General features: G+C 42.3%; 1 protein-coding gene across 2 annotated transcripts; it reads left to right on the top strand.

The window, feature by feature from the left end:
- Positions 1–27813, top strand: LOC138602226 (lysosome membrane protein 2-like). Of its 2 annotated transcripts, XM_069673661.1 has the most exons (13): positions 1–458; positions 7875–8032; positions 8930–9077; positions 9206–9397; positions 11007–11098; positions 11730–11849; positions 18160–18338; positions 22695–22813; positions 23004–23077; positions 23180–23231; positions 23340–23492; positions 23649–23690; positions 24915–27813. In XM_069673661.1, the coding sequence occupies exons 1-13, from the start codon at positions 336–338 to the stop codon at positions 25023–25025; spliced, it is 1563 nt and encodes a 520-aa protein (XP_069529762.1). In that variant the 5' UTR covers positions 1–335; the 3' UTR covers positions 25026–27813. The 2 variants fall into 2 exon arrangements, with proteins under 2 accessions (XP_069529762.1, XP_069529763.1); XM_069673662.1 differs by lacking the exon at positions 23649–23690.

Raw genomic sequence — 27813 nt, 5'->3', positions numbered from 1 at the left:
GTCGCCACTTCAGGCTGATTAAGAGGACCTCGTGGCTGTCAAAGTTGACTGTGTTATCATTAACCACGAGTTAACATACTCCCTATCAACTCTTTGTAACTTGGAAACTCGTGAGGACATACTAAGCAACTTCCACCGTTACTTAGTTGATCGAAACTTCAACAAAACAAAGGGAAAGCAGCGTGAAAGGCAAAGTTGGAGTTCCAGACTGTGCATTTATAGAAAATTCTCTGTTGGAGTTGGTGATAACTTGCTAAAAGTCCGGAAAAGTAACGTCTCCATTCATCCTCGAGAGCCTCACGCGCAGCTTTCTTGTGTCGCTGCCACCTGCAAACATGACGCGAAGGTCCTGGGCGATTTATGCAGTTGGCATCATCTGCGCCTCCCTGCTGGTGGTTGGAATTGGCTTATTTGTGGGTCAAGTTTTCCGCACTTTGATGCACAACCGGCTCAAGAAGGTAAAAATCTCTTTACAAAGCACATGTTTATATCAGGAAGTATGAATGGTGTATCCTGTCTTTCTTCCTTTGAATGCAATGCTGTTTGAAAGCAGGGTCTGTTGAAAATGATAGAAAACACTGCAGTGTGTTGGGATTATGCTGTATGTATATATCTTTTTAAATTGCATACACACCCTTGCGTTTTCAAAGTCCAGCTATTAAATTGCAAGTTAATCGCTTTGTCCCTATATTTAGAACAGGTCATTAAGATTAGATTACATATGAATGACATCACATCTAGGTCTTTGTAACACACTTCTAGTGATTTAAATTTGCACCATGATCCAGAAAGAATAAGCAACAAGGAACAGGCCGAACTTTGTTGTGTTACTGGCTGCTTTAAGAGATGTCATTCATCATCAGAGTTCAGAGACTAAAGGGCTTGTGATTTGTTGAGATGGACAGTGATGACTGGGCTGTGTTGCCTCCCAGAAGGAGTGTCTGTAATAAGCAGCTGTAACTCCCTGAAACGGAGGAGATAGTGTTATTAAGGGTTCAGTAGCCTGTACTGTGCAATCAGTACTTCCCCCTCCCTCACAAAGAGATTACACAGCCACTTTCAATTTGAGCCACAGTTCATTTTCCAGAAGCCTCAATGTCTTTAGGACTTTATCAGAAGGTAGAGCCAAAGGAATGCCTAATTGCCCAATGGTGTTTTTATGGCTTCAATACTCGCCATTATGACAGGAGGTGGTTAAGGCGAATTCCACAGCTAAGCATAAGTAAGGGCTGGGTCACTTTTTGGTTATTCTTGGTATTGGTCAGTATTTTTAACACGAGAAAAAAGCTGCTTCAGGGAGAAAATCAGCACTCACCCAGAGAAAAAAAAATGGAGGAAAATCAGTGGGAGGTTTTGTTCCACAATCATCACAACGTCAATTAGCAGAGACGCAGTTTGAGGTCAGTCCAGCTGGTCACACATTACACAGTGGCATGGCTTGGTTTACAAAGCCTCATTCAGAGAGATTCTTAACATTCATGGACTAATACGGCAATTAGAAATGACGGCATGAGCTGACCTCAAAGAATAAATGCTCAATAAATGTGAGATAAAGAAGCTGTTGTTGTTAGTGGCTTTAACGCATCTAATGGGAGTTAAAAACAAGTATGGAAAATACAGCTGCAACTGATTATTTCATTCTAGATTCAGAGTGTAAATGAGGTCTGTAAAAGTCCGACCAACAGATTCAAACACAAGATGTTCAGTAAATGACTACGTGAAGTAGAGAAAAACAGGATAAACTCACTTTTAAGAAGCTGGTTTTGGGAATTTAAGCCCCAAATTAGCCTCAACAAATGGCGCGTTTTATACAACCACCAGTCTGAAAAACACAATTTAGCTTTAATATTGATGTCGTGGTTGTCTTTGGAGCGCTAAGATATTAACATTACGAAGCTGGCTTTACAAAAGCAATGACATGCAGCTTTGTGCATAATCGCATACTGTGAGAGAAAGCTGAATGGACTGCAACCTTAACAAAACACATGCAAATGGTTAAAATGCGAGCAGATTGAGAAACCAATGTGACAACGCAAACAATTGGTGCAGACACATGCTGCAAATACAAATGCTCAAGGAAGAGACTCACAACACAACAGAGGTTTCCGGAAGACGTTAAAAACCACGAAAGACACTACAGGAGGGTTGCTAAAGTTAGCTTGTGGGTGTCACCATGCTAGGTTATGTAAGACATGCAGCAACTTTGTTGAACATCGAATGTATTTCTTAACTCCCTTGATATTTAGTTTTAAATTCTGTTAATCTGTCGTCAAAGAATGATGAGAAGGTTTTCTTGATTCGTTGTCTGTTGCATTGAAATCTGAGGGACAGCACTGACTGATGATGAAACGTGCAGATTGTCAACATACTTTGATGTTTTATCGAAAAGAAGAGTGTGGAGACGCTGAAGTATTCTCAGATGTGGTTTTGAACTTTGCAGAGGCGTCACTGTATATCGGCTGGAGGAAGGGGCGGGAGACGTGGTTTTATCACAGTACAAAGTTGACGGAAATAGATATTTAGATGTACATAAACATAAATATTATCACATAGTGCTCACATTCAGCTCTACTTGTTTTCTTCTGCAGCTCCTCAGAGCTCTTAGATGTTTGAACTTCAATCCCAGAGATAGAGAAGTCAGTGGACCATAAGTACAAACGTCTGTACTGAACATCTGTTGATATTGGTTTGGTTGTATTAGTGAAGACATTCGCTCAGTATCAGTCAACATGCCAAAGACCCTTAAATTAATGTTTAAAATTTGCCTTTAATCCTTATAAGTTAAAGTCCTGTGAGCTCCTGGATTTCCAACACTTAAGACGGCGTCAGTGAGTGAAGTTCAAAGCTTTCCCAGAAGGTTCACTTTACTTTGATAACAATGCAGGCGTGAAAGTACAGTTGGCCCACATCACATGGCACACCTTCATCCTTATTTTCATCTCAGACCCGCTTTTTCATTACAGGTGTCGGATGGCTTTTTATCAGAGAGGCTGAATGCTGACAGATAAGATAACATATGTCGAATATTTTGATGAATTCATCTTGCTTTTTAACACTCAGATAATTTCCTCCAGCTGGATTGCAATTTAAATTGACTAAACATTTGTTAGAGTAACTGACAAAGTAAAACCTGCATCAGTGACAGTTTAGTCTTGTTAAACAACCATATTTACGTGTCAACATTTACTTACCTTTGTCAGTTATGCTGATTAATTACACTGTTTATTCTTAGACAGCCTTAAGACAGTGTACTGGGGCATACCCTGTTGTGTAACTAGGGCATGAAATTGCAAGAGAATTGGGGGAAGGTTGAGTAACCAAGCTTTTCAACAGGTGAAAATTCTGACTCAAATTAGGAGTAAATTTGAGAGAATACCCGAGGGCATGACCTTTGTGTCCTAAATTACAGGGTTCAGATGAGTCATGCTGTTGCTGTTTATACTCTTTAAAAAGATAAAAGCAACGGTTGCAGCTCAAGAATTTGGAGGATTTTTTTCTCACCTTTGGTTTGGTGCGAAGGCTTGTTCAGAGGAAGTTTATTGGGAAGAGTCAATCAAGTAGTAAAAGTTACTGGCCGCACACAGGCAAGAGCTGACACTCACCAAATATACGGAGCTCTATTCACCCAAGGCATCGGTTTATGGTCGTTGCCACAGTTGCCGCACTGAGGAAGTTTGTCGACAAACAGGATTAGTTTTTGAAAGAAACCACGTTAGGTCGGATTTGGAATTATCTAATGAGTTGCAAATGTTTACAATGTTTACATTTTACGTCCAGAAACAGGATACATAATCCAAACACTGATCTGGCGTCTACCTTTAGAACATGTTAATGGCCTAATCAGTCATAAGAAACTCATAACTTATTGTCAAAGTTTTGAATTTCAAAATAAAGTCGTGGCTCTCACATGCTGGCATACACTGATAACAACTAGCCTTGCAGTATGATTTATGTCGCCCGTATCAAGTTACGCCCTCACCCCAGCTGCACCACTGCGAAGGATCTCATGGCGTGGATAACCTCCCAGCAGTCGACTCTCTTTGTGTGCTAAGCCTCTTTCACACTGTTAGGTTTATTGGGAAACTGACAGGGCTGGTAGTCCCTCAGCTTCTATGGGAGTCAAACAGGGTCAGCATGCAATGACCTGCTGATGAGGTGATGTTGAAAAATGACTGGTCCCTCGTGAGGAATTTGGTAATTTTACAAAGACCAGACTAGACAGAGAGAGCTGGGGGCCCCTTGCCGGTAGTCATGTGGGTTTCCTTGATAGTTTTATCTTTGAAGAAAGCACTTTTATCTAAGAGAGTTTTGGCTTTATTCCTGGAGCTTAACCAGTTGCCAAATAAAGAAGAATATCCACAACATTTCTGGGACTTCTGCGTTTTGAAATGTCTTGCAAGGCAAAAGGTCAAAGGTTCATGGTTCAGGAGATCTTGGAGATCTTAAAAGTGGCGGACCAACAGTCCATCATTGCCATCCATGAAACCTATTTAAAAAATGTGCCTTATGGTCAAATAGTCACACACCAGACAAGACTGCAAACTCATGTTTCATTTAATCAGACTGATAATGCCTGGTTCATGATGGGCGTGGTCCCAAACCACACCCAAGATGCGATGGAACGTTCTGATAAATATATTATTGCATCAGTATTAAATGGACTGACGGGTATTTTTCACTAAACATGGTATTTGCTAAAAAATGATAAGGCCTGGCGGCGCTCCACCCCAGGTTTTGTTGCTTTGACTGAGCCTATCCAATTCGGTCCAGACGTGGACATTTTGGTCTGCACTTGCTGACACGGCTCCTTTGATATCAAAAATAACCTGAGAGGTTCCAGACTATTTTCCCATTCGCAGGTTGGTTTGGCTTGTCAGGGGCGGCTGTGGCTCAGTTGTAGAGTCGGTCGGCTCTCAATCTGAAGGTCGGGGGTTCACTCCATGACACTCAGGGTTCCTACGCAGTGTGGTATTTGATTTTTAGCAATTTCCCGGTCTGGATGAGTATGGAAAAATATTCGTGTTTCCAGGCTATTAAGTCTGATAGTTGATTATACACGCATTGTGTTTGGAGCAGACAGCAAGTGCAATCAAAATGTGTACTGTGTGGGAGGTCGCAGGCCAGAGCTAGTGTAGAAGAAATGATTAATCTTCAGGTCCCATTCAGTGGCTGGTCAGAATATATATCTTGGGTCACAGTAAACAAAGGGCTAACCAAAAGGGCAATACACAACCAAGATTAAAGAAGCTACGGTGTCATTCTCAGAGGGGGATGTCTGGGGGACCAAACTAACAAGAGGGTTCAAGCTAGCTTCTCGAGGCTCATACAGTGGACTTAGGGGTGAAGAACTCACAGCCTGATGGCTAAACAAATGTATAGAAGGAAGTTAATCACAGGGGTTCCTCTGGAAACATCAAAACCTTGATACACACTGATGTGATAGCAGGAAACTGGACTGTGGACTGAAGAGCCACAATGGGGAAGTGCAAGTTTTCTGAGTGGTGGCTTGAAAATCCCAAATATAAAGCCTGGTTGACTTAAGATTCCCAATTAGAAAAGAAAGCTAGCTTTGTCTGAACTTGTTCGACATCTCCAACATGGAGATTGTAAGCCATATGAAAGGGCAAAAGCACTGTAGCCGTAGACCAACCACAACAAGTAATGAATCCGCCAACGCACCGAATGATGAACAGCGAGAATTTGAGCTAGTCATTCTAGCCTTCAAATGGCTAGCAAACGTTAGCTAGAAGTCTAGAAAGCTGAAGCTAACGTCAGCTAATCACTGCAGTACCACTGCCAGATAATGAATTGAATGCCTGGGTCTGTTAGCTGCCAATATTGTGTGAGTGAGTAAGTTACATAGCACGGTTTAAGCCTGGACACTAAACCCCTAATTTGTGTGTCCAAGGGTGAATGTGACATGTAGTGTAAAATAGGGACGGCCAACACGCCGATATCCGCCGATATAATTAACCGATTAAAATAATGGGCTGCTGCATACTTGATTAAATGCCCGACCTTGGCGCAATGTCCCCGGCGCGAAGAAGACCTGCTCTGCGCAGCGTGATGACGTCACGTGTGTCTACCTGCAGCACGAGAGAGTTAGAAGCCAAAATGTCCGTGGTGTGGAGGTTGTGGAGGATTTGCAATGACTGCTCAGCTTCGGTGACGTGAGGAGGAGCCAAGGCAAAGTCTTTCAACACTACAAACTTGATTAACCATCTCAAGACCCGTCACCCCGACCGTTGTAACAAATGTGATAAGAGTATCACCATTATACTGTACGCTAATTCCAATACAGAAGAGAGTTGATGATCTCTGCAATTAGGTGTGTGGGGAAAAAATATCGGTATCGGTAATCGGCTAAATGAGTTGTAAAATATCTGCATATCGGATATCGGCAAAAAAATCCCTAGTGTAAAAGCATCAGGTCGTATAAAAGTGCCGTCCATTTACCATTTGCTAATATATACATATAAGTACATTTAGATTCAGTTAATTGATGATCTTTAAGATCTTTAGAGTCGTCCAATAGCCTTCATTGCGCAAACCAGGGAGTTAGCAGTACATCAAGGTCAATGTTGAACTGAAGTGACCTTAATTTAACTTTGATAGGGCTGGACTACAGTTTAGCTTGTAGAGCTTTGTTAGGCTTGACCTCTATAGAGGCAAACCCATGTAGAGTATGCAAAGCTTTTGCACCACGGCTGAATGATGTAGTGCAAAGCCCCTGACTGTGCCCAGTGTTATTCACGTCTATGTATTTGCCTGTCTCAACATCAAAGCCCTTGCAGCAATGTGTATTTGTGTATCCACCTGCTACATGTGTTTAGAAACGGGGAGTGGTGTGAGAGTAGTGGTGGTAAGTGCTGAGATAAGAGGGTCTCTGTTCTGTAGCACGCTGGGATTATTGATTGTTTGAAGCATGAAAGGAGGACATAGAAAGACCCATGCGCTCCCTTCCTCAATCTAAGGCGACAGCTTTATTGTCCTTGGCTACTCAACTAAACTTTTGTCTCTGCGCAAGAAGAAGGGACCCCAACAGTGGAGGGGGTCAGTGCTCCGCTGAAATAATGGGACTTGTTGGTGTGTTCGGCTCTTTTGGGGGCTTATTTTCATACTGGGGTTCTGCTTTTAGCTTTAACACGGATCTGACACAATTAGGCCAAAGTGAGATTTCCCCTTTGATTGTCTAAAGTATTTCTAATCCTCTTTCTTCTTCTCCCACTCCCTGTGTTTTCCAATTCTTCCGAAGATTCCCGCTGTGTAAAGGTTACCCCTGTCCCGAGGCAAACACATGTGCAGTGACAGTTTTTTTTTTTTTTTTGCATACTTTATGATAAAACAGTGCAATACAGGTTTTAGCTGTGTGCTCTACTTCCAGGGGCTCTCAAGGCTCAGGCCAGAGGAATGCAGCTCAGATCATTAAGGTCGCAGCCCTGTGGAAACCAGTGGGCATCCAGCTCTCTGCATCACATGATTTGTCAGCGGCTCTCCCCCAAGTGCCGGTTGTCATTGGCAACCCCAGACAATGAAACTGTGCAAGGGTCTCCCCCCTAATGCCATTCATGTGTGCAGCCAATGCTCTTGTCCGACGCTCAGACAGCAGCCCCCCCCCCCTCCCTGTTAAAGGATGTTTTTGTTCTTGGGGTTGTTTTTACTAGGAGGAGATTGTGGAAACACCAGATTTGAAACATGTGCACTTTCTCACAACTTTATGCAGCAAAGGCATCACGAGATGAAAGCGACCTCAAAGGAAAAATCATAAATAAGAAAGAAGTTTGTTTTATTTTAGCTTATGAAGAGCGTCGTGTGAGGTGTTGCCTTGAATAATGAGTTGGATTTAATGAGATGTGTCCTTTATGTCTCAACAGGAGATTGTGCTGGTCGAGGGCAGCCGCGTGTTCGAGTCATGGAAAAGACCCCCCCCTCCTGTCTACATGGAGTTCTTCTTCTTCAATGTGACCAATGTGGATGAGTTCCTACTGGGGGCCAAGCCAGACCTCAAGCAGGTCGGACCCTACACATACAGGTAGGACGCAAGAGCAGATCGATGCACACAGTGCTACAATGAAAAAACAAACTTATAACATCTGAAGTGTTGTCAAACATTTCATATGTGTAAATGATGAACTATAAGTGTACTGCATTCATTAACTCTGTAATAACTGTATAAATGCCTCTGCCTATATTATTTAAAACTAGAGCCTGACAGATATATTGCTTGGCCGATATGGGTCAATAATTCACTGTATCGGCCTCCATATGAGGCAAACAGTTTTGATTTCAAGAACTTCGTTTCTGTTGAAGAGAAGCATCAGATATGTTCTACGACCACATCTTCCTACATCAGAGACTAAATTTAAAGTGTGATACGGAGACCGCAAAACTCTTATCTACCTGACTGTGTTGCTATTTATATTGAGCTAAGTTCATCATCTTCCTGCAGAGTGTTGAAATGTGCCACTCATTTGCTCAGCTCGCACGTTAATGAAAAAAGGGTCATCAGATTCTGTTTATCTGCTCGCTATCTTTTGGTTTTTCCAGGAACTCTTACTTTAAGTTCGTTTGCTTATCCTAAAAATCAGTTTCATATTCTGCCTAGTCAGTAATGAGAGACCTGACGGGAAACTTTGTGTCGACTTTTGAAATCACGTCTGCTGCAGATGGACCCAATGAAACCCTTAAATCAACATCAAGGTTCACTGCTGTAGCACCAAAGATGTTTCAACAGCCACAGCGCACGTTAGATAATCTGCTGCCGCCGTCTAACCCTGTATTTTACTCTTTGGGCTCAAATAGATGTTAAGAGGAAGATGATGTGCAATGCTTTTTGAGGTTTAAACTGGTCTCATGTTTATTAAGGAATGATTCTAGATAGCGTAATGAGAAAAAAAGCATAATCCTCTGTCTGATTGTGTTTGCCCAGGGAGTACAGGTATAAGGACAACGTGACCATGGTGGAGAATGGCACCAAGGTGTCTGCCTACAACACCAAAAGCTTTGTGTTCCTGAGAGAGAAGTCTGTGGGGGACCCAGTGGTTGATAACATCAACACTGTCAACATCCCTGCTTGGGTGAGTCATGAACTAAAGGTCTTATCTAAGCAAGTATCATGCCAAATAGGGGAAAGTGGAGCGTCCACTATGCATATCCTGTATTCTGTCCCATTTCTTTCCCCCTCTGCTCCACTTCCCGTCTCCAGGCTGTGATGAACAAGTTGAAAGATAATTTCTGGAAGGCCTCCTTGGCGTCCATGTGGATGAACTCCATTGGGAGCGGCCTCTTCACGACTCGCACCGTGGATGAATTGCTGTGGGGCTACGAAGATCCTCTGCTGGCACGCATCGCTCCCACCAATCCTGACGTGGAGAAAGTCTTTGGCCTCATGTACAAGGCATGTGCGAGAGAGCGAAGATTTAAAGCTGATGAACTTGTGCTGGCCGATGTTTCAAAAAATCATTATTACAATTATTTATGTTTATCAATTTGTGTATAGGTACTAGAGATAGACCGATATGGTTTTTTCAGGGCCTATACCGATACCGATTATTAGTAGTCAAGGAGGCCGATAACCGATATTTCGAGCCGATATTCATTTGCAGTAAAAGTGAAAATATTGGCGTCAAAATATTGAATAATACAAACTCCAACACTTAACTTTGTTTAAATGCCTTTAAGCATATGTTTATTAAACAAACAAACAAAAAGCGCAGGGAGTTCCCAGGGTCAGCAGCATCTCTTATAAAGTTAACTGAAAATTTAAATATATAAATAAATAACTTCCTGAAGTTTTATAAAGTAAATAAAAGTTAAATAAAATTTGCAAAGAAATTAACTTTTTCTCCTCTCCATTCTGCACTCTTATCGGCCGAAATTTTTTTTTTTAAAAAATGGCCGATGCCGATATGCGTCAAAATGCCAAATATCAGCGCCGATAATTGGTCTGGCCGATAATCAGTCGATCCCTAATAGGTACACATTTATGCATACTTTAATAATGCTGCCAGTTTACGGAGTGTCCTGAAAGAAGATGAACAGTTAAACTTTAAATAACAGTCAATTAACCTCCTCTAATGTTGTATATTGCACAGTTTTTAAAGGGCCAGTTCGCCAATTTTCGCTAATGCCATTATGGTAGAAAGAAAACGCAATTTCTCTCTGTGCCTTTGGAGGACGCTATCCGCTTCTCCAATGGGCCCTGGAAAACCTCCGCCAGACGATGTAAAACACGTCACCTGGCGGAGGCCAGGGAGCTCGCTAAACTACATTTCCTCAATCTAGGACGCCCGCCTCCGATGTCATGTCTCGTTCAAAATCATCAGGTTTGAAATAGAGACCACTCTGAGCCGTTTCCTGCAGCAAAAACGGCAGTATTTCACTCCAGCGTCTCTCGCTGGGCCGTTTCTTTCAGAGGGAGGGGCGCAATGCACGCTGGGTGTTGTAGGAATGTAGAATGGGCGAAACCACGAGCTGTTTGTACAACTTTCTCCACAGCTACGGCGCCAATTTCAAATATTATTTCTTCTATCGATTACAGAGAACACCAGCTTTGACTGACAGGGGCTTTTTTCCCGGGGCGAATTACTCCTTTCAGTAATGATAATTAAAACAGGATAAAACCTTTAATAAAACAAGTTAAAATCAGTGTTTCTCCGACGCTCTCCGGTTGACACAGCACTGTTACATAAGCTCAGCTTTTTTCTAGGAGCTAAGTTCGTCTTACTTACTTTCACATCCACAATTCAAATATATTTTTAACGGGAGCCAACGTATCCACGGAGGTCTCCTCCCCTCAAAAACAGGTACTAAAAACAGTTTTGGATTCAAAGTTATTGTTTATCGGACCCGTTTCTTTGGATACAGGATGTCCATTAATTGCCAAGCCCTGTTATGAACCTCAGCTGGATTTTGATTGAAGATACTGCTGTAGGTGAAGACAAGAAATGTGAGTGTTTTGAAAACATGACCACATATTAACCACTTAAATCTTTGGACTCATTTAGAAAAATGAAAGTAACGACGGGGAGTTTGTCTACCACACTGGGCAGCAGAACTACATGGACTATGGCCGCGTCGAAACGTGGAAGGGCGAAAGGTAGCACTTTTCAGACTCACACACTCCCACTCTCTGTCCCCATGCACTGTAGTGACTCTTCACTGCGTAACCTTTGTGTTTAAACGCTGCTGAAATCTGCTGCTTTCTGCAAATAGCAGCTAAGGGAATATGTGCTGTCAGTGTCTGTCTGTCTGCTTGCCTTTTGGTCGCGGCTGATTCCCACAGTTCAGAGCGCAGGGCAGGACATCCTGATACTTGGAATGCCTTAATAACGGCTTTTTACTGAACTCTCTCATCCCACTTTATAGCCTCTGTTCCCCTCCAGTCTCTAATTACCCTTCTCACTCCGGGGAAACTTCAACTGTGACTTTCAGATAAAAACATGTTTGATCATCAAAACACTTCATTGTAATTTACTGCTATTAAGATTGACATGATAACAGATAATGTTCAAAGAATGGTACTTAAAAACAGCATATCCAGCCAAGAATCAACAAAATGATGTTTTTGTAAGCAGGCTGCCTCCGTCTAAAAACCTTTTTTGGTCACTTAGAGGCACCATACTTAAATAGTGTGTCCAAGGAGAGAAAATTTTTGCATAATTTATCCCCCCATTCAACTTTTCAAAGCAATTAAATGCTCATATATGTGACAATATTTTCTTTTTCAGGACGGTGAGTTTCTGGACGTCTGACCAAAGCAACAGCATCAATGGATCCGATGGAAGCGCCTTCCATCCTCTGCTGAGCAAGAGTGAACGCATTTACATCTTCACTCCAGACCTCTGCAGGTACAGTTTAGCACCGCAGTGCCGTCCTGCGGCCTGCTGCTCTCATGTGGCAGCACTTTCAGATATGTTAAAGTTGTAATCTCCAAGATCTCAGTTTCATCCTTCAGCGGCACCTATGGCAATAACTTAACTTGTCACTTACTCCCACTTGTATAACAGTTGTATATACCCTGTATTTTTATATGTATCCCTCATATTTTTACTTTGACATACTTTATCATGGTACTGCTGTAACATCCGAATTTCCCCCCTGGGGATCAATAAAGGATTATCTTATCTTATCTTAAACGGTAATTGCGCAAGCAAACTTTCCAGACGGTGTTGCATGTGTGACGTCCACGGTTGGCTCCGGATGTTTGCCTTCATCTGAGCGTCGAGTTTGTTTCTTTTTCTTTGGATTTTCTCTTATTTTTGAAATTGTATCTGTAGTCATCGATCTTTTCTTTGTTTGTTCAGCCATAGTAGATTACTGTTTACTCGCAACACTTGCAGAGACCGGAAAAGCAGCCGCTTAGCTCCGCCTACCCTCTCTGGCAGACCAACCACTGCTGGGTGATGGAAAGCACGCCACTAACTGGGCGTTGCATGTGATTTTTTCTGCGTAAGTCACCACTGACCAGTGGTGTGCTCAGGAGGGGGTCAGGGGGGCAATCTTGGTGAACCCGTGTTTGAAAATATGCCGCGAAAGTGCCCTCATGGATGCCCCTGTAGTAAATAAAAAATGATGGAGTGCCTTCTCAGGTGCCCTTCCAATGGATAAAATTGAATTGAGTTCCCTTTCAGTGGATAACTGATACATGTGCCTCCGCGCCTGCTATATGTGAGACAATGTGCCCTCATGGGATGCCTATAGTTGACCCTAGTTGCCCCTGTTGTTGTTTTGCATCACAACTTTCTGCGCATTAGTGCCCCATGGCATACAACTGGTGCCCTTTTTTTTTTTGCCACTGCCCCTCAAGCAGCCTGAGTACACCACTGCCACTGACGGTCCGTAATACTGCAAATGCAAAGGCTTTCATGAGTGGGCCATAGGCTCAATCATTGTGTTACCTCATTCGGCGATGGATAATGACCTTAACAGACTACTATACCACACTCACGGCACGGGGCTATGGAATGTCGGTCACTTAGTCTGCCACTTTGATTCAGACTGAAATATTTTAATATCTAATGTATAGAATGGCATAAATATATGCGTGTTGGGAGTCATTTTTTTTTATTTATAGCCTAAATAAATTTGAAAACTTGCCCCCAGGAAGAACCAAAGAGGAGCGCTCCCTCTCCCGCGGTGGACAGATATTCAATAGATTAAACACAAATAGAAAAATCACCTTATCTAATCAGGATTAGAATATTAAAGATAGTTTGTAGACATACAGAATATAAAGTACAGACTGGGAAGGACACCAAACAGAAAAAAGACAATGAAGACACAATGGAACCGGATAAAAATCCCTTAAATAAAGCCTCACAATACTGCTAGAAAGTGTCACGTTCAGACAGACAACAGGACCCAACTGAGCAGACCTGAGACAGAGCAGATTCGTTTAACCGTTTATTGGCAGAGTTCGGTACACGGGAGATCAGTCAATGGCAGCAGAACAAAAATCGGAAGGCAAAGTCGTAGTCCAAAAACAGGCAAAAGTCAAAACCGAGGCAGAAGTACAAAAGCACTGGACACAAGGAGAACACGAGGAAAACTGATCATACACTGGGAAACAAACACAAGGAATAAACGCGGGAAACAGGGAGTAAAGAAACCTCAAATTAATGCAAACAGGAAGTGGGGAGATTAACAAAATAAAACAGGAAGTACAGACAAAAACTCAGGACCTGACAGAAAGGCTATAAAAGTTAAATGCGAGGGCACTATTCACCTGAAGTATAAAGAGTTGTGTCATCACAGAGCAGTAATCTCCTGAAAGAGTGCTTTGCATCCCCACATTTGCCTCATTATTACCCACTGACCTATATATAATATGTCACAATAGGGTGGTGTAGTTATCAGGGGTTATAAATTGCTGTTTATTTCTGGTACATGACCTGGCCTGAGCATGTTGGACTCGAATCACCGCGCAGCAGGACGCAGGCTTTCATATCTGAAAATGTGTTCGCAGGCTTTAGATCGCACAGATTGTTAACATAACATCCTGATCGCTTACAAACAGCACCACAGGTGACGTCTGTTTTCTCACCAAAAGCTTTACTGCCTGTGCTGTGTTGGATTTTTTGAAAGACTAACATGCCAGTTTCCAGGAAACACTTTATGGAACGGCTTACTTAAAGAGGAATGTTGGTCCGGAGCGTAACGGAGATGAAAGGTGGGCGATTGAGGAAGGGTTAGGAAAATCTGCGGAAAAAGAAATATGTTTGTGAGAAGCGCAAATTCTCTGGGAAAGAAAAGTTTTAGAGGTTTTAAAATGCCTTCCAGACTTTTTCATTCTTATGCTCGTGGGGACATTCAGACATTTTAGAAGTCTTTAGGGGGTTTTGCAATCAGGATGTGTTCATTAAAAGCTTGAGCAATGTTAAAGGGAGTTGCTCTGCATCACAGTGACTAACTTATGAATAGTTCTGTGGGATTTTAGTTTGTTAAGCCTTAATTATAAAACAGACTCCTTGCATTTGTCGTATGACAGCTTCTGTTTTAGAAAATAACCTTGACCTTTAAAAACTGCCTCGGACATCTTCCCCTTTTTGTGATGTGGGTGGAAAGAATCTGCTGGAGTGTAATGGTTGTACCTTTGACTCTGGTTGGACGTGTGTCAAGAACCCCACTCCCAAACGCTTACACTTTCACCTACATGCTCATTGCCTGTTGGCCTCATTGCGGCCGTCTGTGTTATTGTGGCTAAAGGGAAGGCTCCCTCCCTGTTTCCCGTACCTTTTGCCATAATTTGTAGAGGAAATGTCCCCTTTTGTCATACGTGTTAACCTTTCACACAGAATGAGTAGCTCAGCCCACGCTTTGTGTTTAAATAACTGACATCTGGGACTCATCGGTAGGATGAAAACGCTGCTAGAATTCCCATCTGTGACCTGACAGCTAACCTTCTCTCAGGTCACCGACAGCTGAGCCACAGAAACCTCAACAATTTGACGGATTGCAGGCAGGTGTAATTTTTCAAATAGCGACTTGAATTTTTTTCCCATACATTCTTCTTTCCATTTCGCCACGATCCTTCATTAGAAATATAGATTAGAATAGATTCAAAAACATCCAAAACAATCTACAAATTGCATGTTATACAATTAAGGTTTAATAAATAAAATTGAAACATTACATATGATTAAACCACTTAAAGCTCCTGTGAGGAGTTTTTCGCTGGTTATGAAACAGACTGAAATTAATTCTGATGACTCTACATGACCTACAAATGGAAACCAGACCATCAGCGACAAGATTGATTATTTCTATATAGTTATTTCTAATGCCTGAAACCGCTGGTGGGGGGTAGGTGTCAGAAGAAGCGATTAACTGCCCACTGCCTTTGTTTACATTTTCAAGGGCAGAAATTTAAAGTGAGTGATACATATGACTGTTAAAGAAAGCAGGATGAGATTTTAAGCATGTACAGGACAAAATCAGCAAAGAGATGAGAGGAACAGCTTCGTCCACAGGGGGCGCCAAAATCAACTTAAACAGAAAGTTCCTCACAGGAGCTTTAAGTCATTCAAAACAGTCCTGGAGACAAAATATGATAACAAAGAATGCCGTGCCACTTCTCTATTACAAACATGCAGATTTAACAATTGTAGATATTACCGTAAAAGACGGAATATAAGTCGCACTGGAATATCTGTCTGTTTTTGGTGGTATCACAGAGGGAAAAAAGGTAAAACTGAAGCTTTGTCAGGGCTGTCCTCAAGAAGAGGAGAACACTACTTTTAAAATGCTCGTTTGTTGAGAGGAGGTCGTTTGATTATTTCTGATGCATTCGAGGAAGTCGGGAAACGCTGAACGGCTTTCTTGACACAGCGTCAGGGGAATTTATCTGAAGTTGAATTTTAGATCTAAAACAGATTGTTAGCTGTTAGCATGCAGATGGACTGTTTTTATGCCGCAGCCTGCTCATACGTGATTGGTCAATATTATTTGGACTACAAGCGTACTACAAACGGAAACCAGAACACTTGCCGTCCCTGAAATCCACATCTACATTTCTATGTAGAATCTGTCAGTGACAAAGCTTTAGCTGGACAGCAGTACAAAAGATTTATTAAAAGTGCGTCTTATACACCGATTTTTACAGTACTTATTATACAAATTTTAATTTTTTCACTGAAATACGAAGCTGATTCCCTGATCTCTTCTCTTTCATTCCCTTTAAAAGTTTATACATCTGGAACAAAAGGATCTTACATCATCTCATCAGGTTTTCCACATGTTGGCCCGGAAACAATGAAAGAATTGAGATCCAAAAGAAACACATCTTAGCTTATTAGAAATTAATTCAAACTGTAACAGTGTCCCAGCAGGACAAGGCCGTAGCTTTCACAGTCCTGCTCCAGCGTAGAAACACATAAGGCTTTCTACTTGTCTTCTCTCACAAAGGTCAAGGGAAAGGTCTGTACAGTATTGTTGCACGATTGGTGGGCCGCGTAGCGAAGGGCCGCATCCTCCCGGCCAGTTGGCAGACACTGTATAGGCTCCTTTGTTCCTGCTGAGAATCGTCAGGATTCCCTGAACACAGCAGAACTGCAGAAACACAGAACAAAGATGAAGTTCTCCCAAGAATGCAAGTCTCTTGAAAGCTGTAAAAACACAACAAAGATTAAAATATAATGAAAGATTTATTATTTCTCCGCTCCCAGCACAAAAGGAAGGTCAACACCACACTACCCCATTATGTCCTCTGCATGATTAGAGTGAAAGAAGTACGCCACACAGGATTACACATACCGTAAAATCTGGAATATAAATCACACCAGAATATAAGACGCAAAACCGAACTGAAATGAGACGGTCTGGTCTACCCTCGCATCACCAAATAACGCTCCTGTCGCCTAGCAACAGGTAGCTAGCGGGCTAACTAGCTAGCATAGCTAACGTCGAGTAAGTTGACCTATTATTTTAAAGATAATTTGTGTTAAACGTGTAACGCTCGTTATTTGATTCAGTTGAAACCCAAAACATTTTAAAGTGTATTCCTCGGCCGTTTAAAAGTCTGCCATTTCGTTTGAATTGGCACGCAATGCATCTTGGGATACGGGGGGGCGCGAAGGATGCACTTGATGGATCCTTCGCAGCCGGGGAAACGGAGGACGCATTTGTTGGGACAGCCTTCGACGCATCGCTGTGACGCAATCGGCCTGCAAATACGGCCTTCGAAGGCTGCAGCCCCTGGATTGGGACACAGCTTGTTTTCGGGGGTATCCCAGGGGGAAAAAGGTTTACTCTAGCTATTTATTAATAAAAACATGAAATATAAGTTATTTCAACACTATTTCAATTATTTAAATTAAAAAAACATTTAAAACAAACACAAATTACAGCCGACCATCTGTTTCCGCCATGTCGAGTTCGCAATCCTGCTAGCTACGTGCTGTAGCTAGCGGTAGCTGGCAGCCTACAGTAACTGATTGTTGTGAGGGCGGCGGTTGCAATGGCGATCATGACGGTGCATGTCCGTGACGAAGCGTTAGCAACAGTTACAGCTTAAAACAATGAGGAAAACACAAAACAGCACTGTGGCATATTGTACATAGGAGACGTTGTAGCGGCTTGGACCCGGAAACAGTTTAATGCGGAGGTGTGACGTCACCACTCAACAACCAACAACTTTAGCTAGATTAAAACGCCATCGTCTGGGTAAAATACGGGAACACAATAACATACCTCTCTGCATTTGATACTGGTATATTGGTCTCACCGGTATATAGGACGCAGCACACTCAAAGGTATTAAAAGTTCTCTGCCTTAGTTTTCTCACTCTAAATCAGGGCTCAAACCTGTAATTACCCTTGAATTACACTTCTGTGCAGCAAGCCAGTTTGTGAAATGCTGCAGCTTTTTAATGGACAAAGTCTCATTCTTTCAGCCGTGCAGCATTGAGCTAATGACGGACCACACACATTTGTAGAAGTTATACCACCAGGATTTATGGATTTGCACTTTGCAAAGACATTAATAACATTTTCTGTCTTAAATCAACCAAAACAGCCGGCAAGTAGAAGCCAGAATACTAATGTTTAGGCTTGTTGAAACGAATTGTGTACAAGTGGTGCAGCTATAAACTGTTGGGCAACAAAACTAAAGCAGTAAAGAGCAGATATACTAAACCTGTAATGTTTTTGCTTCACTCTCCAGATCGATCTACATGGAGTTTGAGAAAGACGTGGAGGTGAAAGGAATCCCGGCGTATCGCTTCACCCCACCGCGCTCTGTCTTGGCCAGCAAAGAGGAGAACCCAGCCAATGAGGGTTTCTGCGTCAGCCCGAAAGAGTGCCTGGGAACCGGCCTTCTTAAAGTCAGCCCTTGTCGGAAAGGTAAATGTCAGCTTGTGCAGCGTACCTTGCTCGCCCGCTCTCTTTGCTCTTTCACACGCCTCTCTCAAAGTACCCCCAGTGCCTGCCTTGAGTTCAACATCGTTTTATTCTCCGCTCCTCTTTTCTTTAATAAGCTGCAAGTCCTACACAAAGCCTCTGTGTTAACACCTTGACCTGGGCCTTTCTCTTAAACACCTTAGTATACATAGAAATGTATTTCTGTACTTTTATTTTAAACAATTTTAACCATATAAAAACAAAGCAGTTATTCTTAAATCAGTCAAGCCCTCCTTTTATTTTCCTTCTCCCATCACCAGCTCTAATATGCCCCATGTGACACAGCTCTCAAGGCCTCTCCGCACCTCAGGCGCCATCTGACCATGACTGCCACAGTAGCTCAGAGGGCAGTAAGCCCTGTCACCTGATTATGTCCTTGAATACGACCATACACCACCGTAGTGCCTCTGTCTACGGCCCAATTGACATTAATTCTCACAGATTAGTAAAAGCAAAAGACAAATCTGCATTTACGTTTTTTTTTAAAGAATATTTCTCTATATATTTCTTTCTGCTTTTATTGGAGAGGACAGATTTTGGAAAATGTGGGAAAAGAGTGGGAATGACCCACAGCAAAGGGTCGAGGGTTGGAGTCGAACCTGGGGCCGCTGTGTCGAGGGCTATGCCTCTATACACCATAGAGTGTATAAATAATGGACGTAGCCACTTGGTTTCTCAGCTGCGTGAATGAAGCTGAAATATGGCCGTTGCCATGTTGGTTTACTGGAGCCTTACGTAACCAAATTTGGATGAGAGAGTGGAGCTGCAGAAAAGCGAGTGGTTGAAAAACGCCAAGTTATCAGAGCTGAACAGTCTGTGCAGGTGTTTATTTATCACACTAAAGAGGAAGCAGACTCCCCGCCGGCTCGCCCGGTGAGAGAGCCGCGGGTGAACAACATGTCACCGGTTTTCTCATCACAACGGTTCGCTGTAATCTTTCCAGGGAAGAAGGTAACAACTCCTGACTCCTATGTACTGGCCGACCATTAAATAAATTAAACAGGCTAACAAGCTCAAGCTAAAAATAGATATCAATACAATAACATTTAACTCCCCGAAAAGCTGGAGCTCAGACTTCTTGCACGGCCAGAAAGTTCCATAAACACACAGAGAGGCTCCAACAACACAAACAGGTGAAGTTAAGTTCAGTGACTGTGTGTCGGTGAACTCACGTGACCCGGCCCCTGTGATTTAAGGGTTAACATAATTAAAACATGTGTGTTATAAAAAAAAAAAAATCACCCCCCGTACGGTTATCTTGAACAATAAAATGAACTATCTATAACAAAACTGTTTTTTGTACCAGGCTGAAAACATCCTCAGCCAGCCTCAAGTGGCCACTCGAGGAACTGCAGTTTTTTTTTTGCACTTTTGCATTGGCTTCATTTTTCAACACCGGAGGTTGCTGCTTGCTCTATACAGGGGCGCAACTACCTACTTTCTGAGGGGTATGCAGACACATTAGAGGCGCCCTGACATAACTTACCTACTGTCTTTCAACCACTTTGAAAAGTTTTTTTTCATCCCTACGAAATCTCTCCTTTTCAGTTTTGTGCCCCCGAGAGCTTTCTTTTCTGCCTCTCCATCTTTAGCTTCAAATGAAAACACTCGTGCTCCAGCGCGTGCTGGAGGGGGCGCCTATAGTGTGTGAGGGGGGGGGGGGGTCGAGAGGAGGGGAGGGGCGCCTAATCAGTGACGTGCCTCTGTTATTGATCATATCATTTACACATGCACAAACAACATTTGTGCATTTCAAATGCCGACTTGAAATAATCTTCCCTCATCGCTTTGGCGCCCCCTCTAGCGCAGCGCCCCCTAATTCATCTTTAATACCTTTGCAGCATTGATTAGTTTCTATTAATTTCCTTATCTATATGCAGAGGCTTGTGTCTTGTTTTTTCAGAGAGGTAATCATACACAGGTGAACATTACGTCTTCTTTCTTCTCTTTATTGCTGCGAGGTGACTCACTGTAAAGCAGGTAGATTTAATAAGAGCAGGCAGCTTATCACAGGACAAAGAACAGAACAGATGTTAAGCTCCATAACCAACAACTAGTATTAGCACAACTAATATTGTGTATATTTTGTAGCACAATTGTATCGCAGAGGTATTTAATATCGGCCAATATCCAAGTCTAGGTACAGCTTCTATATAGGTTGTGTTTAGGGTCAGGTGTTTGGGAATGAACACAGCGAGGAAGTGGCACTCAAAAGTTTCCCCCCGTACAAATATATGTGTGTGTGCGCGCGTGTGTGTGTGTTTGCGCTACAGTGACCTTGTGGGTTGTCACGGGAACAGCCTCTCAGGTGACTGTGCGTGTCTAATGTTTTTGTCAAACGTCTGTTGCCAAACACAAGAGCAGGAAAACGGTCACCTCTGCCCCACTTCATCAGCACCTCTCTAACTCTGCCACAGTCCGACTCTGCTGCTGCTGCTGCTGACACACACACACACACACCTAAACACAAGCTGCTGTTGTTTTTGCCAGACATTCAGAATGACTCGGTCCATCATAGAACAGGTTATAACCTCACCAAGAGTCTTTCACCTGACTGCACTGTTCCTTATCTCCACCAAGGCCATATTGTAGGAACTAAATGTCTCCTGTAAACAATATGTGGAAGGAACTCAGCTAGAGTAACAAGAGTCTTTATCTGGACAACAGATACAGCCCTTAATTAGTTTTACACGCTGGGGTTGTGCTGAATGTGTACCTATTGTTTATTTTCTTTGGTAGATTGTCCCTGAGTTATGTGCTGCGTGTCCTGCGAAAGGGGTCAGATGTTATCTCGTCAGTTCTCCACAAATGCTCTGCAGTTTGCCGCGGCCTGATCACATCGAGCATCAAACAGCAGGAAGTGTGACATTTGATGGAAATGTTGTTTTCCATGCAGCTACTTTGATTAGCTGCTCGGAATAGTGAGGTTCTCATGTCGCACCATCTTTACGTTGTCTCTCTCTCGCCCTGCGTGTGCAAACTGACAGGTTTTCTTTACAGAGGCGATGGTTTAAATCTGGAGGTCCTCGCTGCACAAAATGGGATCTTAATTTGGGAAGACTGATAGTTCTTACAATATGAGAACTTCTTTTAGATGATACACTATTGAGGTCCTCTAAATATAGCTGTGTGTGTAATAATAATAATAATAATAAGAATAAGAATAAGAATATAAAACCCTTATTTAAAGTGGTAATCTCGAAGATCTCAGTTGTTCTCTTTGGCGACACCTATGCCGATAAACTGTAATTCCTTTCAGACTGTTTTCCTTCATCTGAGCCTCCAATTTGTTTCTTTTTCTTTGGATTTTCACTTATTGTTGAAGTTGTATCTGTAGTCATCCATCTTTTCTTTGTTTGTTCAGCCATAGTAGATTACTGTTTACTCGCAACACTCGCAGAGAGCGGAAAAGCAGCCGCTCAGCTCCGCCTACCCTCTCTGGCAGACCAACCACAGCTGGCTGATGGAAAACGTGTCCCTTAAGCCCCTTTCCCACTGGTCAAAAAACCCGCTAACACCCGGCTTTTTTGCTTCGTGGGAAAGGTTACAATCAGCATTCAGACACGGGTCAAATGAGTCTGCAGTAGACCGGGGTAATTATTGCCTCGGCTCTGATCGGCAATGATAGGAACACAAAATACGCAATACACGCTAATCTCCGCCCCCTGTCTGGCGGTTTCCGCCCGTCTCCGTCCAAGCAGCTTTCCTTTTTAAACTGTCATAAAATCATCAGGTTGTAAAAGATAGTTGAAAAGATAGATCAATTTTGTTGAGACAAAGATCAGGAAATAACGGGGTGTCGGTTTAGCTCAGCAGTAAGGTCGCGCGTCCCATTTACAGAGGTCACAGTCCTCAACGTGGCGGCCCTGGGTTTGACTCTCACCCTCGCCCTCACTCTCTCTCTTCCCCTGTTTCCAACACTTTGGCCACTAAAAGGCCAAAAAAATAATCTTCAAAAAAAAGGATGAGGAAATAATACATATTTTAAAACAAAACACAATTGAAAGAACACTAAAAATAGATCAGGAAACTATGTGTTAAGAAGGGACTTAAAAGAGACTTTAAAAGGGATCACTACAGTGATGACATGTGTTGATATCTATGTAGACACATTATGTGTGAATTAGCCAAATGACTGATAACTACCTTGTTACGGAGGCAGGGGACAAAAAGAGACAGTGTTAGAGAGGATTAAGCACATGGTTAGTCAAAGTTGTGTCACTTTTTTACAGCAGAGATAAGCATCATGATTTGATCAGCTTTATGTCTCCGCCCCTCCTCTCTCCTCTCCTCTCATAGGTGCCCCGGTGGTCGCCTCCTTTCCTCATTTCCACTTGGCAGACTCTAAATATGTGGCTGCCATTGGAGGAATGTCCCCTCAAAGAGAACATCACCAAACGTTCCTTGACCTCAACCCGGTAAGCCACCAGGCCACAGTTTATATTTAGAGGCACTTTTCCTCACCGTAACCTCGGCCTTAGAAGGATCTACTACACCACCTAGTGGCACATATATAGTAGTACACACAGTGTTGTACATTTTTTTATTCTGATGATAGAAGCTTTACTTTACTTACTTAATGAACTTTATTTCTTTTATCGCCTGCAGACCACTGGAGTGATTGTACGTGCGAACAAGAGGGCCCAGGTGAACATCTTGATGAACAGAGTCGCAGGATTCCCGTGAGTATCTGCGCCCGAACACAACTTCGACACTATAACTCTGTGCGTTTAGATGCATGCGTGTCTGATGAGTTTACACTCCTTTGTTTTCATTCACAACAGGAAAACAAGAGGCTTAAATGAGACGGTGTTTCCTGTTATGTTCCTCAATGAGGTAAGGAAGGAAAGAGTTTGTGTATCATGATGAGGTAACACAGTTAAAACATTTTTTAAAGCATAGGAAAAACAAATGTGTCTTTTGCGTCTTCTTCCTTACACACAGAGCGTGGTAATCGACGAAGCGTCTGCAGCCAGAGTACACAAGCTGCTGCTGATCGTCACCCTCGTGTCCAACTTCCCGCTCATTTTTGTGGGACTGGGTGCCATCATGCTCGCCGTCTTCCTCATCCTTCTGTACCGGGCCCGTCAGCAGAATGTGAGACGCCTTACTGTTATTTAATTCTAACAGCTTACCATTCGCTTGCTTTGTCTCATGAGTCATTTGTGTTTACTTTTGGACAATTCATTCAGTTGCTTAACCTCACACTAACGCACACTGTGCATGTGTTTATCACTGTGTGTCTCCGTGCAGAATGAAGTAAAGCGCATTGTGTTTACCAAGCCGCTCTATGCTGTAAGTCTTTATGGTTATTTTCTGCTATTTTGCCTTTGCTGTGTTCAAGCTTCTGTTTTAAAGTTCTTATTATGCATTATGCAACTTTGATCTCATTCTTCAGTATGCAGTCAGATTGTTTTAACCCCGGCTGAAATAATTCTGGTGCTGCACAACAAATTGCCTGGTTTTAACAGATTAACATTTTATAATAAAACTAAATGTCATGTTAAAGTGGTAATCTCAAAGATCTCAGATTCGTTGTCTTTGGCGGCACCTATGGCGATAAACGGTAATTGCGGGAGCACACTTCCCAGATATCCAGACAGTGTCGCATGTGTGACGTCCAAGGTTGGCTCCGGTTGTAACTCTTGATTTTCCTCGCTGACGGTCGCTTTCCTTTTTAGTTTGCCTTCATCTGAGCGTCGAATTCTTTTCGTTTCTTTTTCCTTTGGATTTTCACTTATTTTTTAAGTTGTCTCTGTAGCCATCGATCTTTTCTTTGTTTGTTCAGCCATAGTAGATTACAGTTTACTCGCAACACTTGCAGAGACCGGAAAAGCTGCCGCTTAGCTCCGCCTACCCTCTCTGGCAGACCAACCACTGCTGGCTGATGGAAAACGTGTCCCTTAAGCCCCTTTCCCACTGGTCAAAAAACCCGCTAACACCCGGCTTTTTTGCTTCGTGGGAAAAGCTATGACGAGATGAGTCTGCAGTAGACCCGGGTAATTATTGCCTTGGCTCCGATTGGCATTGATGGGAACACAAAATACGCAATATATGCTAATCTCCGCCCCCTTTCTGGCTGTTTTCCGCCCGTCTCCGTCCAAGCAGCGCTCAAACATCGTTCCAAATTTGTCTGCGCCGAGTTTGATAAACAGACTGAATGAGTAATAGATACAATAAGACCTAACCACTGTAACAACGTCAACGCGCTAATTTTGTCGGGAAAGGGGGGGTATTACTGGGCAACACTTTTGATTTCTTCCACGAAAGTCGCCACAGACACCCTGTCCGTAAAACCATCGGCTCAATCACCATTGTGTGACCTTATGTGGCGATAGATAGACTTAACAGACATTTATGTACATGAAAATCTTCGAGATTATCACTTTAAGGACTGTAAAAATGTCACTATCAAAGTAAGATCACATATTCAAGGATTTCAACCATTTTGATCATATGCATAACTTTACAAAGCTTTAGTGAGAGGAGTTTTTAATGCTTTTGTTTTTATCATTTTAGACCTCAGCTGAAGAGGACACTTCCTACTCTCCGGTCAGTGACAAGGAAAAGGACGATTCACATAATGGAACCTACATCGGTTTGACGCCTAAACTTGAGCCCCAAACTTAAGGGGTCAGAGAATTGCTGAAAGGGGGCGACAACACTCAAATTACAAATAGAAACTATTGTCATAGAATATTGTCATTGTTGCCTTTATAATTGGAAATCTTTGGGGTTTGGGGGTTGAAGGGTAGAGAGGGCGAACACGTTTTTAGTCTCGAACATACTCGACTTGTTTGCAATTAATTCTAGCCAGTGAGAACTGCGCTTCAGTCCAGGTCTAGCAAAAAAAGACGTTGATTTAAAAACAGTGTCAAGTGCTGCTTTTTGCTGTTTGGTGAAATCAGTTGCTGATAATGTAAAATTATTGACAGGCTAAGCCTCTCTAATGAGTAGAGATCAATGGCTGTATATATAGATGGACGACGTGTCTCCATCTGCTCTCATTGTACGAAATTGAAGCCAAAATAGCCCCCGTGGCAGGCGCTGCCATCTTGCGATGGTGACGTCATTTGGAGCCAGAGCTGCGCAGTAGAGAGCGGTGGGTGGAGCCGCCATAGCCACTTCCGCTAACCAAAACACATTCTTTACCGACCAAAAAAACAGCAATGATCCCGGCGTGTTTAACAGCAGAACAGCTTCTTGTGTTGGTCTGAAGCAGACTTTCACACGCTCCTCTCGCCGTTCCTCCTCTACTCTGCTAATCCGGAACTGATCGGCTGCAGGAGCCGTATTTGTCAACAGAGCTATCAATCATCCTTTTTACAGCATCAAATAACTAATTAAAAATAAACCTGTCAGAAAAATGAACACTTGGACGTAAATCAGCATGATAAGAACTAACTATAATGACAGAAACCATGTTTGAGAAACATTTATTTGGCGTTTGTTTTGATTTTATAGTTTGACTCATGTCCCATCTGTTAACATGGAGGGGGCGGGCTTTATGACCTATACTGCAGCCGGTCAGCAGGGGGCGCTCCAAATGTTTTGGCTTCACTTTTAGGGCACTGTCATGGCGTCCATCTTTTTATACAGTTTGTGGCAGAGATGGAGAGCACACTTTTTAGTGGTCCCAAACAAACAAAACACACCAATTAAACCTCAAGCCTGGGATGAAATAGATTTTAGTTTCTGTTTAGTGGTCGACTACTATGTAACAGGGCATGGAAGATGATTTGGACCAGGGTTGTAAAGTCCATAAAGTTTTTGGAGAAGTCTCTCACTCTCAGGGGAAACTCTGCTTCGATACTATCAAACATTAGCAAAGCGGGAGAGAGGAGGAAAACACAGCAGGTCTTCTCCATGTGAGGACATTTAAAACAATTCAGTATTACTATGTTTCATTTGCATTTCATCCTAAACTTAATGTTACAACACGTTATCATGGCTCATTATTATTTGTTATACACACGCTGTGTTTAGAGGGAAGCCTGCGCACATCGCTATCGCTGTACCTGACAAACCTTCAGGTATACTTTTGTAAATACAGTGTAAGGTGTGCTGAACCGCTCACATTCCTCTCAGGGTATGATGGGAATGAGTGTCAGATAAAACCATGTACATTTTGGATACTTTAATATTTGTAAAATAAAGTTCTTTTCATTTTTTTTGTAAATGTTAATGTAGAAATATTTGAATGAGGAACTTTTACTTTTGAGCTTCAAAATTGTGTCTTAGTGCCAAAATGAGCGACACTTTAATTGACATGTAACGCCCTGAATTTATCAGGAATTTGTGGTCGGAACAATAATTCACACGCTACTGAATTTATGTGCTGGCAGTACTTTTTGCCGTTTAACTGCTTATACTATCTAACGTGGCCTCATCATCTTATATTCATTTCAAAATTGTGCTTGTTTTGATGTTGTCGAAGGCCTTACTGACATTGTTGGTGCTGAATGTGACACCCACACATGTGACAGACGTTTGTTTGAAATGTTTGTGTCTATAAAAACCTTTAAATTCATTTCAGGTGTGCAACCATTGTAACCCAGAACTCATGAGGGGTCAAATATGAAGAAATGCTGTACTTGTGCCGTTCAAAGAATCAATGTTACTGGATTTTCACATTAGGTGTGAAAAGGACGCCGTGTAGTACCAACAAATCTACTGTTAGTGCCTGTTTTATTCTTTCAGATACCAAACGAACCGAGCTTGAAACTGGCTTTATAGTGTTTTTTTATTGCTTGAAAAATAGACTGTTCAACTTTTCATTCGAGGCTGGTGATTGAATTAGATTTCAGGTTCCATTTAATGTGATTTAGATATTGCTGCAGAATGACTTCATTGAACTGTGATGAGCCCAGCTTTGCTTACTGCTCTTATTCTTAGTTGGATGAATGAGATGCTTCAGAAACATTGCACTCTTGTGATCCGTAATGAACGAAACAGATTATAGCGGAGAAGCTATAACATGTTTCCTGTCGAGATATTTGCTCTTTTCATTTGTTTGTGTTTGATGTAATTCAGCTGTGTATCACACATTCTAATGAAAGTAGAAACATTCATAGAGGGTGCATATTTAGTGTCATCATACATACTTGGCAGGGTGATTTAATGTCATCATTTTTTTTATGCAAGAAACACACAACAACACAACAGTATTACACAAAATGAGTGTTGTGATTGAACAGGTGAATTATTTTGTTACTTTGGGGAAACCAAAACACAAAGCACACTATGGACTGAACTCTGGGCCATTTTGTGCTCGACTCTGATTACTGATTGTACTTTCTGAAATCATACTTACTTCTACAGTATAACCACATTTTCTCACTGTCAACTTGTTTTGAAATATTGGCTGTTGATACCGTTTTTACTGTGTACACGAAAATAAAAATTCAGAGTAAATGTG

Source organism: Semicossyphus pulcher, unplaced genomic scaffold (assembly GCF_022749685.1).
Source record: "Semicossyphus pulcher isolate SPU_LCO1_2020_fin unplaced genomic scaffold, fSemPul1.0.p SCAF_22, whole genome shotgun sequence".
NCBI lineage: Eukaryota > Metazoa > Chordata > Actinopteri > Labriformes > Labridae > Semicossyphus > Semicossyphus pulcher.
Note: the sequence above shows the minus strand (reverse complement) of the source record. Positions and strands in the feature narration are given on the sequence as shown.

Excerpts from the sequence above, each read along its gene's own strand:
- LOC138602226 (XM_069673661.1), top strand. The coding sequence starts at position 336 with ATGACGCGAAGGTCCTGGGCGATTTATGCAGTTGGCATCATCTGCGCC. Across the intron at positions 9,078-9,205 it reads CTGTCAACATCCCTGCTTGG|GCTGTGATGAACAAGTTGAA; the intron begins GTGAGTCATGAA and ends TCCCGTCTCCAG. Across the intron at positions 11,850-18,159 it reads TTCACTCCAGACCTCTGCAG|ATCGATCTACATGGAGTTTG; the intron begins GTACAGTTTAGC and ends TTCACTCTCCAG.